Source organism: Elgaria multicarinata, chromosome 4, assembly GCF_023053635.1.
Source record: "Elgaria multicarinata webbii isolate HBS135686 ecotype San Diego chromosome 4, rElgMul1.1.pri, whole genome shotgun sequence".
NCBI classification, from domain to species: domain Eukaryota; kingdom Metazoa; phylum Chordata; class Lepidosauria; order Squamata; family Anguidae; genus Elgaria; species Elgaria multicarinata.
This window is the reverse complement of record NC_086174.1, coordinates 3,566,203-3,584,755: the sequence shown is the minus strand read 5'-3', so window position 1 is coordinate 3,584,755 and position 18,553 is coordinate 3,566,203. Positions and strand designations below refer to the sequence as shown.

At 46.9% G+C, this 18,553-nt stretch overlaps 1 protein-coding gene across 1 annotated transcript in view; it reads right to left on the bottom strand.

Moving 5' to 3' along the window:
- Positions 1-282: 282 nt before the first annotated feature.
- Positions 283-18,553, bottom strand: part of EPHX2 (epoxide hydrolase 2) — an 85,749-nt gene continuing 67,478 nt past the window's right edge. Inside the window, exons 15-19 of the mRNA XM_063123739.1 lie at positions 15,956-16,058; positions 13,108-13,177; positions 9,819-9,899; positions 8,067-8,125; positions 283-3,171 (exon numbers count right to left, since the gene is read on the bottom strand). Coding sequence (XP_062979809.1) covers positions 3,087-3,171; positions 8,067-8,125; positions 9,819-9,899; positions 13,108-13,177; positions 15,956-16,058 — 398 coding nt within the window. The 3' untranslated portion in view covers positions 283-3,086. The remainder of the gene's footprint in view (positions 3,172-8,066; positions 8,126-9,818; positions 9,900-13,107; positions 13,178-15,955; positions 16,059-18,553) is intronic.

Genomic DNA, 18,553 nt, shown 5'->3' with positions numbered 1-18,553 from the left:
TTGCGTGATGCCTGCTTTTCTTTTTCTCTCGGCAAAAAACTGTCCAACAGCGGGAGAATGCTGTTCATGATTTTTTATTCCAGTTACTGATTTTCTAGAAGTAGCTCTCACAGTAACAATAGCAGCAGCAGCAGCAGCACAATCATAATCAAAGCCCCAAGACTGAACCGTTCAAGCTGAGATTCAGTTCGATCCTGTAGCCGCAGCAAGAGACAGGGGCCTTTGGTCAGTAGTAAGGCACATATGTTGTAGGGGAAAAGGAAGGTCCTAACTTACTCCTCCTATTTTATGTTTATTTTATTTCTATACTGCCCAATAGCCGAAGTTAGGCAGGGCAGTGTGATAAAAATTCTGAATACAAATTCAGAATCCAAGAATTTGTCTCGCATCTCTTATTCTGCCCGATTTGTTCCTGTTTTGCTAGTCATGGGGAGGAGCGAAGAGACAGGGCCCAGTAGCCGTCCCCCCTTGTCCCGCCCTTAATCCCTGAACATCTCATTCAACCACCTCCCTGCTTCTCAGATTTCAGCAGGCATGGCCCAACCACCACTTGCGAGCGTATCGTTCAGATGTATGTATGTATCTTGGCTTCAAGATAATCAGGAAGCTTCCTGATTATCTTAGCTTCAATAAATTCAGCTTCCTAGAATCATAGAATAGCAGAGTTGGAAGGGGCCTACAAGGCCATCGAGTCCAACCCCCTGCTCCATGCAGGAATCCACCCTAAAGCATCCCTGACAGATGGTTGTCCAGCTGCCTCTTGAAGGCCTCTAGGGTGGGAGAGCCCACCACCTCCCTAGGTAACTGATTCCATTGCCGTACTGCTCTAACAGTCAGGAAATTTTTCCTGATGTCCAGCTGGAATCTGGCTTCCTTTGACTTGAGCCCGTTATTCCGTGTCCTGCACTCTGGGAGGATCGAGAAGAGATCCTGGCCCTCCTCTGTGTGACAACCTTTGAAGTATTTGAAGAGTGCTCTCATGTCTCCCCTCAATCGTCTCTTCTCCAGGCTAAACATGCCCAGTTCTTTCAGTCTCTCCTGATTATCTTGGCGCATATATTTGATGCCAAGATACCAATACCTATATTGAAAGTAAAATAACCAGGAAGCTCTGTGTGTTTGTTATATTGAAGCCAAGATAATCAGGAAGCTGAATTCATGAAGCCAACATAATCAGGAAGCTGAATTTGGCACCTGGGTAGCACGGCGTGTACTCCTGCAAAATCAAAGCGGGTACACAGGCCAGGTGAAAGGGCTTCTGGTACCCAGGCTGGGAAAGGCCTTTGCCTCAGAAAATCCCTGCCAGGAAGAAGAGAAAATCCTGGGCTGGATGAACCCATGACAAGGCTGAATTCCGTAGAGGCGGATTCCTGTGGTCCACGGTCCTCATCCTTCTGCGAGAGACAGGAAGATCAGAAGGGCCACCTCCTTGCTGTCTCTCTGCATGTGCACTAAGCAGAAGCACTGTTTGGGTCTGTCTCTCTAGTGTCATTGGCTGATTAAAGAACCGAAGCCCAGCAGTTACTGTTGAGCCCATAAAGGCGGCAGATGCAACAATGATCACTCAAAAAACGCAAGCCACTTCTTTTGCAATGAGAAGGCCCATTGCAAAAACCCAAAACGAAATAAAACTTTTTTAAAAAACCTGAATCAAGCCCCAAGGATGAGAAACCGCATTCCAATTCAGTGAGCAAAGCGTGGCCTGTTGGATCTGGAACAAGAACGACGTTCAGGTCCTCCCTCTCCCTCGGCTCCAGAGGAGACCCTCCTGGCTTTGCTAAACCACTTTCCCCTTGACTGCACACCCTAGAGATGAGGATTGCAAATCAGGGTTCCACCTGCAGCCTTCGCAAACCAGGAGGCATGCAAGAGGCAGCTGGACCACCATCTGTCAGGGATGCTTTAGGGTGGATTCCTCCATTGAGCAGAGGGTTGGACTCGATGGCCTTGTAGGCCCCTTCCAACTCTGCGATTCTATGATTCTATGAAGCTTGTTGCACGAGAAGGAGGAGGAGGAGGACTGGAGCTCACAGCCAATCTAAGACATCATGTTGCACTGGATAAGGAATGCAATGTCTCAACCGGGCTCCGGTGAGTTTCCTTGGACATTTAAAGTTAATTTTCTTCTCCCTCCTATTAAGTTTCGGCAGCGTCAAAGGAGCTGAGGACCAAGAGATAGCAAAACCTCATGTGGCGTATACGCATTTTTCCAGGATGGTGCATTTCATAGAATCATAGAATCATAGAAAAGCAGAGTTGGAAGGGGCCTACAAGGACATCGAGTCCAACCCCCTGCTCAATGCAGGAATCCCCCCTAAAGCATCCCTGACAGAGGGTTGTCCAGCTGCCTCTTGAAGGCCTCTAGTGTGGGAGAGCCCACAACCTCCCTAGGTAACTGGTTCCATTGTCGTACTTCTCTAACAGTCAGGAAGTTTTTCCTGACGTCCAGCTGGAATCTGGCTTCCTTTAACTTGAGCCCGTTATTCCGTGTCCTGCACTCTGGGAGGATCGAGAAGAGATCCTGGCCCTCCTCTGTGTGACAACCTTTTAAGTATTTGAAGCGTGCTATCATGTCTCCCCTCCATCTTCTCTTCTCCAGGCTAAACATGCCCAGCTCTTTCAGTCTCTCTTCATAGGGCTTTGTTTCCAGACCCCTGATCATCCTGGTTGCCCTCCTCTGAACACGCTCCAGCTTGTCTGCGTCCTTCTTGAATTGTGGAGCCCAGAACTGGACGCAATACTCTAGATGAGGCCTAACCAGGGCTGAATAGAGAGGAACCAGTACCTCACGCGATTTGGAAGCTCTACTTCTATTAACGCAGCCCAAAATAGCATTGGCCTTTCTTGCAGCCATTTGGGCTCTTAAATGTGATATTTAGTCCATTTTCTGTTGCTAATAATGCATCCCCCTTCCAATACAACAGCTTTCCACCCGTCATCAACATGAAAATACATTTCATTTCTCAAAGCAATGAGGCAGAGAGAGCTCCAGAACAAATCCTCCGTGAACTTCTCCTACCCCCCCCCCCCAAGCCCCCCAAAACCAACTGGCAGCAATTCAGTCAGGACGGGGGCTGAAGTTCTGCTCAGAGCTTGGCAGCGGTCTGCATCGACGTGTCCTTGTGAACCTCCTTCAGCCATTCAATCAGAATCTTGTTTACAGCTGCCGGCCTGCAGGGAAAAGTACACCGTTGGCAGGGCAGGAATTTCGTGGTGCAAAAGACCCAAACGCGGTGCCCAGAGACCCCCCGCCCCAAAACTGATGCTAAGAACCGTGATGCAAATTCATTAAAAGTGGTGCAGATTCTTATGACTGTTTTCTGCATTTTGAAGTTAAGGTGCTGACTGAAACCTGGAGCGGATTCACTGCCCCACAGACATCGGACCCACCAGCCTCCACGGCATCCAACCCCCTCCCCCACTTTAAATGCCCCACAACAGAGCCTGGCAAGGTTGGAAATAAATGCTGATAGATGGACCCTGGCTAGATCCAGTCCTAAAATGCTCCCCAGTTGTAGCACAGGCTTGTGAAAAGTAGCCCAAAAGGGTCTTGGAGAGGCTGTGGTCATAGTTAGACCTAAGGTTTATCCCTGGATCGTCCAGGGTTCAAACCTGTTCACCGAGGTGACACACAGGGGATCCAGTGCTCAGGCAAGGGCGAACCCTGGATGATCCCAGGATAAACCTTAGGTCTAGCTGTGGTCTAAGTATCACAGCTGGCTCTTGCTGGTTTGTCCCAAGTCTGAGAATCTAATTATTTCATCCCATGTTGTTGGTTATCCTGTGTATTTATTTACCTTTGTTTTTTCTAGACTGAAATTGCTTCTTTTATAGGCCATAGCTAGGCCTAAGGTTTATCCCTGGATCGTCCAGGGTTCAAACCTGTTCACCGAGGTGACACACAGGGGATCCAGTGCTCAGGCAAGGGCGAACCGGGATGATCCCAGGATAAACCATAGGTCTAGCTGTGGCCTGTGTCTCCTTCCGCCTTGTACATGGTGATTACGGACAAGGACTCATTTCTCTGGACTCCGAAGGCCATTTCTGCCCAAGGCCTCCCCCCCCTCCCACCTACAGACCTGAAGAGGTCTGTCACCCTTAACCGCCCTTTCCGCCCCGATCGCTCCCCATTCTTACCCCATAAATTCAGGAAAATGTTATTGCCTTGTCGTTTAGCTGGGAAGGTTTTATAGCTCCTTGTAAAAGGTGTGTGGGGGTGGGGAGAGAGAGAGAGAGAGAGAAAGGCACGTCTGATTCTTCCTCGGAGTCAACCAACTCCCGAGTAAGAATTTATTTGTTCCCCGCTAGAATTTATCATCCCTTGCACGGGGGCGCTGGCAAAATGTAATTCCACCCAGCGGCTGATTTAACGGTCTTCAGGGCAGAGGCGTAGATTTTTACAGCCACAGTGACATTAGGATGGAGGTGGCGGTTTGCGAAACACAGATGAACAATAGGGCAGGAAACGGCTGGAGGGGCGGGCGGGCGGTTTTATGGAGGAGAGAAAGCACTACTTTAAACAGAAAGAGAAAGAGGGAGAGATGGAAAGGCTGGGAGAGACGGAAAGTGTGGGCAAGATGGTACGGGAAACTGACTTGAAGGAACAAATAGGGCAACAGATTTGGAAAGGGATATGGAAACAGTGAGTGTTGAGAAACATGTCCGTGAGGATAAAAGAAAATTATTACAAGCTTGTCTGGAGGTGGTACCTAACCGCAGTGAAATTAAATAAAACAAACAAGATGAATTCAGCAACGTGTTGGAGAGGTTGTCAAGAGAAAGGATCGTATTTACATATGTGGTGGGAATGTGAATTTGTACAAAAATTGTGGAAAATGGTGTTTAAAGACATAAAAGAAATTTTAGGAATGGAGATTGAAGAGGCACCTATAGTGGCATTGTTATCAGTGTATGGAGAATTGAATTGTAATAAAGAGACAAAAGAATTGATAACGAATTTGTTAACAGCTTCAAGATTAATGATATCCAGGAACTGGAAGGTTCAAGGGCTTTATCATATAGAAGATTGGTACAAAGAAATATATTGCTGTTAATGATAAATTAACATGTAACATAAAAGCTAGAAGAGGAATGATAAAAACGAATGATTTTGAGGGAATATGGAAACAGTTTTTAGAACTTGTATTATTAAAGGGGAGAGGGAAAACAACCCCAGAAGAAGTAATGAGATTTTGGAAATATAAATAAGATCCCGTGGTTGGAGGGAGCACATTTACGTTAATTATGATTATGTTAAAGAGAATTAAGTTAGAATATATGTTTAACAAATTGTTTACTTTGCATTATTATGTGGTATTGTTTTACATTGTATTGTTGTATACAAAATAAAAATAAAATAAAATAAAAAAAGAGATGGAAAGGCTGGGGGTAGAAGAGAAGACTTAGATATCGGGAGGTGGAGGATCTGAGGCTTGTGTGCACCTCCGTGGTGAGCATCTATGGTTCTGCTGGATGGATCAAGGATTCACTGCAACAAGATGTAGTATAGGCTAGGAATTTGGGTGGCTTTGAAAGGGGGTTGGATAAATTCGAGGAGGAGACAGCAATCGATGGCTACTAGCCCTGATGGTTGTGTGCTATCTCTGGTATTTGATGCAGTGAGCCTATATACACCAGCTGCAGGGGAACAGGGGCCTGAGGGTGCTGTTCATTTATTTATTAATTACATTTCTATACTGCCCAATAGCCGGAGCTCTCTGGGCGGTTCACAAAAATTAAAAACATTCAAAGTATAAAACAACAGTATAAAACCATACTATAAAATACAACATAAAAGCTCAACCAGATAAAAACAGCCGCAATGCAAAATTACAAATTGAAAACACCAAGTTAAAATTTATTTATAGATTGTTAAAATGCTGGGAGAATAAAAAGGTCGTCACCTGGTGTCTCAAGGCATATAATGTAGGTGCCAAGCGAACCTCCTTAGGGAGCTCATTCCACAGCCGGGGTGCTACAGCAGAGAAGGCCCTGCTCCTCCTGGTAGCCACCTGCCTCACTTCCTTTGGCAGGGGCTCGCGGAGAAGGACCCCTGAGGATGACCTTAGGGTCCGGGCAGGTACATATGGGAGGAGGCGTTCCTTCAGATAGCCTGGACCCAAGCCGTTTAGGGCTTTAAATGTTAATACCAGCACTTCGAATCAGGCCTGGACCTGGACTGACTGCTGTTGCACCGTGTCCTGCTTGTGGGCTCCTGATTGATGGCTGTTTGGCCACTGTGTGAACGGAGTGCTGGACTAGATGGACCCTTGGTCTGATCCAGCATCACGGCACTTCTGATGTTCTTATTTTCTTAAAGGTAAGATATAAGAACATCAGAACATCAGAAGAGCCCTGAGGCTGGATCAGACCAAGGGTCCACCTAATCCAGCACTCTGTTCACACAGTGGCCAACCAGCCATCGGCCAGGGATGAACAAGCAGGACACGGTGCAACAGCACCCTCCCACCCATGTTCCCCAGCAACTGGTGCACCCAGACTTACTGCCTCGGATACTGGAGATAGCACCCAACCATCAGGGCTAGTAGCCATGGATAGCCTTCACATCCAGGAATTTATCCAACCCCCTTTTGAAGCCATCCAGATTCATGGCCATCACTACATCTTGTGGTAGTGAGTTGCATAATATCTTTGTATGCTGATGTTCAACAGCATACAAAGTTTTGAAAGAAGGACTCAACCACCCTGAGCAGTCACAACTGAACACAAAGCACACCATACCAAACATTCCCTAACTGTCTGCACAATTACACATTTCTTCGACATTTTCCTACGCTTGTGCTTTTATTCGTCTCTCTTTTGTTCACTCCTTGGATCGTCTGGAAAGAAGACCTACGGATTATTACCCAGATAGTTCAACTGCTGAATAGTTGAGTGTTTCTGAAGAGCGTTTCTCAGGCTATTCGAGGGGACCCCTTAGACTAGTACCCCTAAGGGCGCAATCACACAATGCAGAATTTCTGGGTGGCTGAAAAGCGGTCCCAGCAGGCTGAAATTGGGAGTAAGGGGCTAGCCAGGAAGGAGAGAGACTTTCCCCTCCTGCTGGAAGTCTGCTCAAAATCACCCCCTCCTCGGATGCATTTTTCTCCAAGAGGGAAAGTTTGAAAGCTTCACAACTTCAGGAGAACGAAGTGTGTGTGTGTGTGTGTGTGTGTGTGTGTGTGTGTGTGTGTGTGTGTGCAGGGAACACCCTAAGCTGCCAGCCCATATTTAAGTTTGCCCCTTAGTAGTATCACTGATATCCTAGGCCCAGGGGTGGCAGGCTTCCCATCCAGGTCAACTTTGTATGTGTTCATTCGTCAACTTGACGGTCTTTTAGCATTAAAAAAAAGCAATAAAGACTGATCTATTCCAGCTGGCCTATCCTGTGGAATTTTAGAATGTTTTTAGGATGTTTTAATCATGTATACTATGTTTTTAATCAGTTTTTATGTGTTTTATATTCACTGTTGTTCCCTGCCTCGATCCAAGTGGAGAGGTGGGTTGTTATTATTATTATTATTATTATTATTATTATTATTATTATTATTATTAAAATGTCCATTCCATCTTATTTCCCACATTAATTTGCATTTAAAAATGCAGCATGGAAATTCACATTTAAATATTATTTTCCCTTCAAAAAACACTCTTCTGAGTGGATTTTGATCATTTTTCTGAGCCAAGAATTGTTTCAGAGCATTGGGGAAGTATAAAGTCCAGGGGACAGCCAAGTTCCAATTCTCCCATTAGTCTGGGAGGTGGTGCAGACTCCTCAGTTCACACTCTGAATTCGCAATGATTGAACGGCTCAATCTCAATTCAAAATTGAATATGCATGAGATACAGGACAGAAAGAGAAAATCTTGGTGCATTTCTTTCAGCAAGCAACAGCCCTTCATTATAAGTTTACTAGAACTTTCAATTTCCCCCTTTAGAGAAGCCAGAAGGTTTTTGATTTAAAAGCAGGTTCAAGAGATTTTGTTTTTTGGGAAAAATATATCATTTTAACACTCATTTAAGAAAAACAATCAATCCTGCCCAGATCACGTTTTAACTCCATTTACCTCTCCATTTGTGTGAAGTGTCCACAGTCTTCAATATGTCCACGACTAAGATGTGGAATCTAGAAAGAATAACACAAGTCAACGTCCCAGTCGGGTCAAGACTTTATACTGCCTTGAGCAACTGCACCCCATAATGTGAGGTGCAGGTGATGGGGCAGAATTCTTGGATTAAACACCACTTGGGGGACTCACTCAGCATCTGCTACAACATTGCAAGTGGTTTGGGGGCGAGTCGCCTCTCAGGACGCGACGGTAACTCACTGGCATCCCTAAGCGTTTCGCTACCTCCAAGTAAACGCTTGGGTGGCAAAGGCAGGCCAGCTAGGCCTTCGTTAAGGCCCGCGGTGCAGTGGCACATTTTGAAGTGCGTCACAGCCGCAGGAGAGTCCCAAAATGCAGAGGGCTGCGTTGAGCACAGCGCATAGCGAAACTATGGAATTTGCTGTCACAAGATGTGGCAATGGCCGCCATTTTGGATGGCTCTAAAAGGGGGCTGGATAAATTCCTGGAGGAGAAGGCTGTCAATGGTTACTAGCCCTGATAGATATGCGCTCGTGTCCTGCTTGTGGGCTCACGGGCAATTGCTCAGCCAGAATGCTGGACTAGATGGACCCTTGGGTCTGATCCAGCACGGCTCGTGTGGTCATATGTTCTTATGACCCACATCAACAAACCAGTTCAAACCGTTTTCATCTCCGAAACCAGTCTTCTGTAAAGCGAATGGGTCTTAATTGCCTATTCAAGGCCAACTGACCCTCAAAATACTTTGTACTTCAATAAGCAACAATATATATTGTCCTAGGAAAAGACATCCCCCCCCCTCCCAGCTACTGTGTGGGCTGCAGCTGAGCTCAGAGGGAGCAGGTAAGTCGGGGTGGTGGTAGTGGCAGTAGATTACAGGGTCTCTGCTAATCCTGTAAGCCTCCACTACGCCACCGGTTAAGGTGCAAAGGACAAAAGGAAGCTTGCAACAGACGCAGGACAACAGAACAGTGTGGTGCCAGTGTGGTGTAGGGGCTAAAGTGTTGGACTGGGAGTCGGGAGATCACAGAATCATAGAACAGCAGAGTTGGAAGGGGCCTACAAGGCCATCGAGACCAACCTGCTGCTCAATGCAGGAATCCACCCTAAAGCATCCCTGACAGAGGGTTGTCCAGCTGCCTCTTGAAGGCCTCTAGGGTGGGAGAGCCCACAACCTCCCTAGTCCATTGTTGTACTGCTCTAACAGTCAGGAAGCTTTTCCTGATGTCCAGCCAGAATCTGACTTCCTTTAACTTGAGCCCATTATTCCGTGTCCTGCACTCTGGGAGGATCAAGAAGAGATCCTGGCCTTCCTCTGTGTGACAACCTTTGAAGTCTTTGAAGAGTGCTCTCATGTCTCCCCTCAATCTTCTCTTCTCCAGGCTAAACATGCCCAGTTCTTTCAGTCTCTCTTCATACGGCTTTGTTTCCAGACCGCTGATCATCCTGGTTGCCCTCCTCTGAACACGATCCAGCTTGTGTGCGTCCTTCTTGGATTGTGGAGCCCAGAACTGGATGCAATACTCTAGATGAGGCCTAACCAGGGCCGAATAGAGAGGAACCAGTACCTCCTGTGATTTGGAAGCGCATTATGAAGTGCATTACAGTAGTCCATGCCACAGGAAGGACATCTGACAGAGACCGCCTGGCCCCACTGCCCTCCCGCGTCTGTGAGTTTACAGGGAGCTCGCAGCAACCAGTCCCACGGGACCGCCAGCCTGTGCCACTCACCGACTCCTCCATGTATTTGCTCATACCCGGATGGAGAACTTTGTCCTTCCCAGCCGTAACCATCAAAGCAGGAACTCTGATCTGTGGATTTAGAGATGCAAAGGAGCGTTGAGGCGACTAGCAGCAGCGATCAGCCATGTATTATCGGACAAGATGCCAGGGGCCCTGACTGGGTCAGGAGTGATCGCATCGGAGGTGGGCAGGGTCACTGCTCAATTTTACGCCAAGAATCATCCTCTGGGCAGACCCAAAGTCACATGCCAGGGGTCCAGGCAGCAGCGCCGGAAAGGAGGATGTAGGGTTACAGTGGAAATTCCAGAAGAGCAGCTCCCAGACTGTGGAATGGCCTGCCGGGAGAGATCCACCAGCTTAATAGTATTTCTGAATTTTTTAAAAAAGCTATAAAGACGAATCTCTTCCGGCAGGCTTACCCAGCCGAATTTTAAAATGTCTTAAAAGGTTTAGCTTTCTTGAATGCTAGTAGACTGGAAGGTCCTCTGGGGAACAGTAGTTCTTGCTAGCTGATGTAGATTTTTCCCAGAGGACCTGAGTGCACGGGGCGGATTGTATGGGAGAAGGCGATCCCGCAGGTAGCCTGCACCTAAAGCCCCACAAAGTGCTGGTACTAACATTGAAAGCCCTAAACAGCTTGGGGCCAGGTTATCTGAAGGAACGCCTCCTCCCATATGTACCTGCCCGGACCCTAAGGTCATCCTCAGGGGTCCTTCTCCACGAGCCCCTGCCAAAGGAAGTGAGGCAGGTGGCTACCAGGAGGAGCACGGCCTTCTCTGCTGTGGCACCCCGGCTGTGGAACGAGCTCCCTAAGGAGGTTCTCTTGGCACCTACATTATATGCTTTTAGACACCAGGTGACGACCTTTTTATTCTCCCAGCATTTTAACAGTCTATAAATAAATTTTAAGTTTTCAATTTGTAATTTTGCATTGCGGCTGTTTTTATCTGGTTGAGCTTTTATATTGTATTTTATAGTATGGTTTTATACTGTTGTTTTATACTTTGAATATTTTTAATTTTTGTGAACCGCCCAGAGAGCTCCGGCTACTGAGCGGTATAGAAATGTAATTAATTAATAAATAAATACATGGTTTAGGTCCAGGCTACCTGCGGCATCGCCTTCTCCCGTACAATCCACCCCGCACACTCAGGTCCTCTGGGAAGAATCTACTTCAGCTAGCAAAAACTAGATTAACCACTGTTACCCAGAGGACCTTCTCTTCTGCTGCTCCCAGACTGGAACGGCCTGCCGGAGGAGACTCATCAACTTAACAGTCTATTAGCATTCAAGAAAGCTATCAAGACTGATTTCTTCCGGCAGGCCTATCCAGTGGAATTTTAAGATGTTTTAAAAATGTTTTAAAAATGTTTTTAGGATGTTTTTTAGGATGTTTATGATTTAATTGAGCATTATGTATTTGATCGTTTATTGTTGATCCCCGCCTCAATCAAAATGGAGAGGCGGGTAAGAAATAAATGTATTATTATTATTATTATTATTATTATTATTATTATTATTTTAATAATGTATTGGTTTTATGTTTTTAATAGTTTTATGCATTTTATATTTTTGTATTCAATGTCGTTCCCCACCTCGATCCAGAGGCAGAGACGGGTAAGATGATATTATTATCACAGCGCAGAGTTAAACTATGGAACTCACTACCACAAGATATAGGGATGGCCACCAATTTGGATGGCTTTAAAAGGGGTGTTGGATAAATCCTTGGAGGAGGAGGCTATCAATGGCTACTAGTCCTGATGCCTATGTGTTACCTCCAGTATCAGAGGCATTATTATTATTATTATTATTATTATTATTATTATTATTATTATTATTATTACATTTATATACCACCCCATAGCCGAAGCTCTCTGGGCGGTTTACAAAAGTTAAAAACAGAGAACATTAAAAACAAATGTACAATATTTAAAACCATAAAAAGCATAAAATACAAACAAAAACAGACAAACCGTTAAAAACAACTATTACTATGAGTCCCATGGCACTTTAAAAAGCTAATCGATTTATCGTGGTAAAGCTTTGGTGGGCTACAGGCCTTCATCCGAGGCATGATCCTGTCAGCAGGACAAACGCACAGAGATCTACAGGGAGAGGGAGAAGTAATCAATCAAGCCTGTGGAGTACCAAGAGAACTATTCATGGCCACAGGGATGTCCAAGTCACCACTCTGCAGATCATAGAATAGTAGAGTTGGAAGGGGCCTACAAGGCCATCGAGTCCAACCCCCTGCTCAATGCAGGAATCCACCCTACAGCATCCCTGACAGATGGTTGATCCAGGGAATCAAGCCAGATTCCAGCTGGACATCAGGAAAAACTTCCTGACTGTTAGAGCAGTATGACAATGGAACCAGTTACCTAGGGAGGTTGTGGGCTCTCCCACACTAGAGGCCTTCAAGAGGCAGCTGGACAACCGTCTGTCAGGGATGCTTTAGGGTGGATTCCTGCATTGAGCAGGGGGTTGGACTCGATGGCCTTGTAGGCCCCTTCCAACTCTGCTATTCTATGATTCTATGATTCTATGGTTGTCCAGCTGCCTCTTGAAGGCCTCTAGTGTGGGAGAGCCCACAACCTCCCTAGGTAACTGATTCCATTGTCGTACTGCTCTAACAGTCAGGAAGTTTTTCCTGATGTCCAGCCGGAATCTGGCTTCCTTTAACTTGAGCCCGTTATTCCGTGTCCTGCACTCTGGGAGGATCGAGAAGAGATCCTGGCGCTCCTCTGTGTGACAACCTTTTAAGTATTTGAAGAGTGTGATCATGTCTACGGGTTTAAACGGAGCACGAGCCAATGGCCCAGTTCGTGTGTCTGTTTAACTTTCTTAAATTGTGTTAATAAATGTTTTAAAGCTGTGACAGTTTCATTGAGTTTCTGAGTCTGAGTGGAGTCAATCATTCTGCTGCTTCTCTCTAGAGGTTTCATCTACGATTTTGGGGAGGAATCTTGAGGGGTGTTCATGGAAGCTATTGCAGGCAGCCTGTGTTCGGACCCTCTCAAGTAAACAGTTATTATTTATTTATTTATTTATTTATATAGCACCATCAGTGTACATGGTGCTGTACAGAGTAAAACAATAAAATAGCAACACCCTGCCGCACAGGCTTACATTCTAATAAAATCATAATTTTATCAATTATCAGTTATCAATTATTTTCCCCCTTTCCCCTTCTGCGGGGACCTTCTGCACGCAAAGCCGGTGCTCCGTCACACCAAGCTGTAGCCCCTCCCACGCGTTCCCCTCCGACTCGTACCTTTCTGCCTCGGGCCGAGGCATCCCAGTTCCAGTTGGCCTGCAAATTTCGGTACCAGTTCAGTGGCCCCCTGGAAGAGGGAGAAAGAGGAGAAGCAGGTTTAAGAACATGAGAAGAGCCCTGATGCTGGATCAGACCAAGGGTCCATCTAGTCCAGCACTCTGTTTGCACAGTGGACAAGGGACCATCGACCAGGGATGAACAAGCTGGACATGGTTGAAGGGTGAGAGGGGCAGCGGAGCTTAGGGTTCCCACATAATCATAATAGCTTATCTCCTTCTTTAAGAACGTAAGAAAATAAGAGGAGCCCTGATGCTGGATCAGACCAAGGTTCCACCTAGTCTAGTACTCTGTTCACACAGTGGCCAACCAGCTGTCGACCAGAGACCAACAAAGCAGGACATGCTGCAACAGCACCCTCCCAACCATGTTCCCCAGCAACTGGTGCTCACAGGCTTTCTGCCTCTGATACTGGAGATAGCACACAACCATGAGGCCCATGAGCAGCAATCTATGTGCTACCGCTGAGCACCGTGGTACTTGCTCCAGGTGTACAGTCCCCATCCCCCGTCCCCCCCCCCCCACAATAGAAGCTGCTTTGCAATCCCTGGGCAAGAGCTTGAAGGTCAGCAAAGGAAGGTGAGCAACTTCCCTTCTCCTTTCCGCCCTTCGTAGCACCCCCCCCCCAAATTGCAAGCTGACGATCCTCATTTCAAAACTTCCGGCTCAGCCCGAAAGAGACGCGCCACCAGATCAGATCAAAGGCCATCTAGACTAACATCTGATTTCCAACAGCGGTCCGAGAAGGAAGAAGGGTACTGTACAAAAGAGAGGGAGGGAGGACATCAAAGTTGCACTGAAACAAGGATTTATTGGCCTATTCAATCCAGACTTTGAGAGAGAGGAAACTGTTTCAGTTCTCGGCCCTGGTTAGGCCTAATCTAGAGTACTGCGTCCAGTTCTGGGCTCCACAATTCAAGAAGGACGCAGACAAGCTGGAACGTGCTCAGAGGAGGGCAACCAGGATGATCAGGGGTCTGGAAACAAAGCCCTATGAAGAGAGACTGAAAGAACTGGGCATGTTTAGCCTGGAGAAGAGAAGATGGAGGGGAGACATGATCGCACCCTTCAAATACTTGAAAGGTTGTCACACAGAGGAGGGCCAGGATCTCTTCTCGATCCTCCCAGAGTGCAGGACACGGAATAACGGGCTCAAGTGAAAGGAAGCCAGATTCCGGCTGGACATCAGGAAAAACTTCCTGACTGTTAGAGCAGTACGACAACGGAACCAGTGACCTAGGGCGGTTGTGGGCTCTCCCACCCTAGAGGCCTTCAAGAGGCAGCTGGACAACCACCTGTCAGGGATGCTTTAGGGTGGATTCCTGCATTGAGCAGGGGGTTGGACTCCATGTCCTTGTAGGCCCTTTCCAACTCTGCTGTTCTATGATTCTATGATTCTCCTTTGAGGGTTTTAACCCAGTCACGCTTGAAGAGCAGTTGCAAAGCTTGAATTGCCACTCAATAAGTTTCTTGTGCACCTTTGGGCTCCCTTCCCTCCATTCCCCCAATCCGCCCTGCCCCGCCTTCAATCCAAACAGTCTCCCTTCAGATATCTGCAGGAAGCTCCCCCGGCAGGGCAAGAAAGCGAGGACTGCCCACCCACCCTGCCATTTGCACCCGAGCAAGTGATATTTGGGGGTCCACTGCCTCCGAGGAAAGCCACGAGGAGACTCACCCGCCCCACGTGCCCAAACCCACCTTCCCCAATCTGGTGCCTTCCAGATGTGTTGGGCTACAACTCTCAGCAAACTCCAGTCGGCACATCTAGGGGATGCTGGAAGCTGTAGTCCAAGATGTCTGGAACGCGGAAGGTTGGGGCTGGTTTAGGCATATTATCTGGACAGAGATAGCTTAGCTACAGCGATCCATGCTCTGATAACCTCTCGCTTGGATTACTGCAATGCGTTATACGTGGGGCTGCCTTTGAAAACGGTCCGGAAGCTTCAGCTGGTACAAAACAGGGCAGCCCGGTTACTAAAAGGGACTGGCCAGAGAGATCATATCACACCAGTCTTTCTACAACTTCATTGACTGCCAGTACAGGTACACGCCCAATTCAAAGTGCTGGTATTGACATTTAAAGCCCTAAACAGTTTGGGGCCAGGTTATCTGAAGGAACGCCTCCTCCCGTATGTACCTGCCCGGACCCTAAGATCATCTACAGGGGCCCTTCTCCGTGAGCCCCTGCCAAAGGAAGTGAGGCAGGTGGCTACTAGGAGGAGGGCTTTCTCCGCTGTGGCACCCTGGTTGTGGAATGAGCTCCCCAGAGAGGTCTGCCTGGTGCCTACACTGTACTCTTTTCGTCACCAGCTGAAGACCTTTTTATTCTCTCAGTATTTTAACACTTAATTTTAACTTAAATTTAAATTTTACTGTTTTAACTCTGTATTTTAATTTTATATCCATTTTGCTGCGTGGTTTTCATCCTGGTTGTGCTTTTTATACTGTATTTTGTATTTGTGCTTTTAACCTGTTGGTTGTTTTATTATGGTTTTAATTTTTGTGAACCGCCCAGAGAGCTTTGGCTATTGGGCAGCATAAACATGTAATAAATAAATAAATAAATAAATTTTAACACTAGCAGCCGTCACCACAGCTAGTGGCGGTGAACTGGGTAAGTTATTTCGTTGTTGTATGAAGCTGTATTTTATAGACCACATCCTGAAAATGTGCCACCCTCCACTGACCCTTAATGAGGCCAGGGGGGGCCTTTCGGATACTTGCCCAGCAAACCCAGAAATAGCCCCTCCTGCTCCCTCTGCCCCCTCCACGGCCCTGCTCCAAGTACCTGAATCCAGATTTTCGATACTGCTGGACGTAGTACTGGAGCACAGGCTCCGGCAGGAGCGAACTTGGGGGAGGGTCTTCAGGAAGTCCCACCAGCAGCCCACCTGTAGTGCAAAAAGGAAGGTCGTAATGAAAACAGGAGTGGGTGAGAAATTCGTTTCAGGTACGCTTTGATCAGGATTTTATGCGTTTCGCACCTCCCAGGCCGAAGACAGACTGGGACGCAACCTGCAAAGTCCGGAAATTTGTGAGATTGAAATGCAGTCTGCGGACCCCCCCCCCCCAAAAAAAATGCGTTAGACAGCATGCGTGCATTTGAAAAACGTACTTGGAAAAATGTGAACTTCTGAAAAACGTACAGATATATGCTTTAGGCAATGGGAGAAAAATCCCTAAGTTTTGAATTTGCACACAATTGATGTGTACAGTTGAAAAATATGTACGAAAATAGGCACGGATTTTCATGCTGAAAAAACACACACCAAAGGTTGCAATCCGATTCGGACTCGATTTGGAACGAATTCGGAGAGCTTCCGTGAGCTCGAGTTCTGCCAGATCACACATCCCTACAAAAATACCGCTGTGGTCAGTTGCAAATGGAAAGACCGGAAGGCTGAAGCAAGATGCTGAAGCACTTACAAGATAGGGGATACTTGGCTCAGCAATACTACAAACAAGAGGGATCTTGGAATTGTTGTAGATCACAAGCTAAATACGAGGCAACAGTGCGATATGGCTGCAAGAAAGGCCAATGCTATTTTGGGCTGCATTAATAGAAGTATAGCTTCCAAATCACGGGAGGTACTGGTTCCTCTCTATTCGGCCCTGGTTAGGCCTCATCTAGAGTATTGTGTCCAGTTCTGGGCTCCACAATTCAAGAAGGACGCAGACAAGCTGGAGCGTGTTCAGAGGAGGGCAACCAGGATGATCAGGGGTCTGGAAACAAAGCCCTATGAAGAGAGACTGAAAGAACTGGGCATGTTGAGCCTGGAGAAGAGAAGATTGAGGGGAGACATGAGAGCACTCTTCAAGTCCTTGAAAGGTTGTCACACAGAGGAGGGCCAGGATCTCTTCTCGATCCTCCCAGAGTGCAGGACACGGAATAACAGGCTCAAGTTAAACGAAGCCAGATTCCAGCTGAACATCAGGAAAAACTTCCTGACTGTTAGAGCAGTACGACAATGGAATCAGTTGCCTGGTGAGGTTGGGGGCTCTCCCACAGTAGAGGCCTTCAAGAGGCAGCTGGACAACCATCTGTCAGGGATGCTTTAGGGTGGATTCCTGCATTGAGCAGGGGGTTGGACTCCATGGCCTTGTAGGCCCCTTCCAACTCTGCTATTCTATGATTCTATGATCAGGAAAAACTTCCTGACTGTTAGAGCAGTATGACAATGGAACCAGTTACCTAGGGAGGTGTGTGCACTGTGTGTGCACCCATTGTGTGTGCATCCATCAAAATTCTTATTGTGTTTACGTTTGAGCAGAAAATGCAGGTTGCTTACCTGTAACTGTAGTTCTTCGAGTGGTCATCTATGCATTCACACATATGGGCTTTGCGCCTGCGCAGAGACCAGACCGGAATCTCCAATAGCTTAGGGAAACGTTTTTGGGCGGGAACCCCTCCCCCGCGCTACCGCGCATGACCACGGGGTTCCCGCCCTTCCCTCAGTTTACAGGAGTCCGCATTGTGCCCCCATAAACATGAGTGTAATTCAATAAATAAGATAAAATATAATCCCTAGTCAATAATGTCATTATTAAATATCACACCACCAAGAGGGGATGGTGGGTGGGTTGTGTGAATGCATAGATGACCACTCGAAGAACTACAGTTACAGGTAAGCAACCTGCATTTCTTCATCGTGGTCTCTATGCATCACACATATGGGCGAGTAGCAAGCTCACATACCTTTGGAGGTGGGTTGGTGTACTATTTCAACACTTCCGAGAGCACCGCCCTTCCAAACGAACAGTCATGTCTGGATCGAGTGTCCAAGCTATAATGCTTGACAAATGTAGAAGGGGTGGACCAAGTCGCAGCCTTACAAACGTCCTGAAGTGGAACACCCCTGCTGAAGGCCACCGACGTCGACATCGCTCTGGTTGAATGAGCTGTCACAGGTCGATGTATCTCTAGTTTAGAGATAGAGTAGGCAAGTTCAATTGTCTCTACTATCCAGCGTGACAATCGCTGGCATGACACCGGGAGTCCTTTATAAGGCTCACCATAACATACAAACAATTGTTTGGATTTTCTAAATCCTTCAGTTCTAGCTCTATAAAAAGAGAGAGCTCTTCTAACGTCCAACATGTGGAGAGCAGTGTCTGCAGGCGTTGTGGGGTTTGGAAAAAAGGCTGGCAAAATAATGTCCTGAGCCAAGTGAAAAGGCGTCACAACCTTTGGTAAAAAAGATGGGTCTGTACGCAACACAACCTTGTCATTGTGAAAAATTGTATAAGGAGCATCTATCCTTAGAGCTTTAAGCTCACCTGCACGCCTTGCTGAAGTTATGGCCACCAAGAACACAGTCTTGAGAGTTAAAAGTCTTAAGTTCGTTGTAGCCATAGGCTCGAAGGGTTTTCTTGTCAATGCATGGAG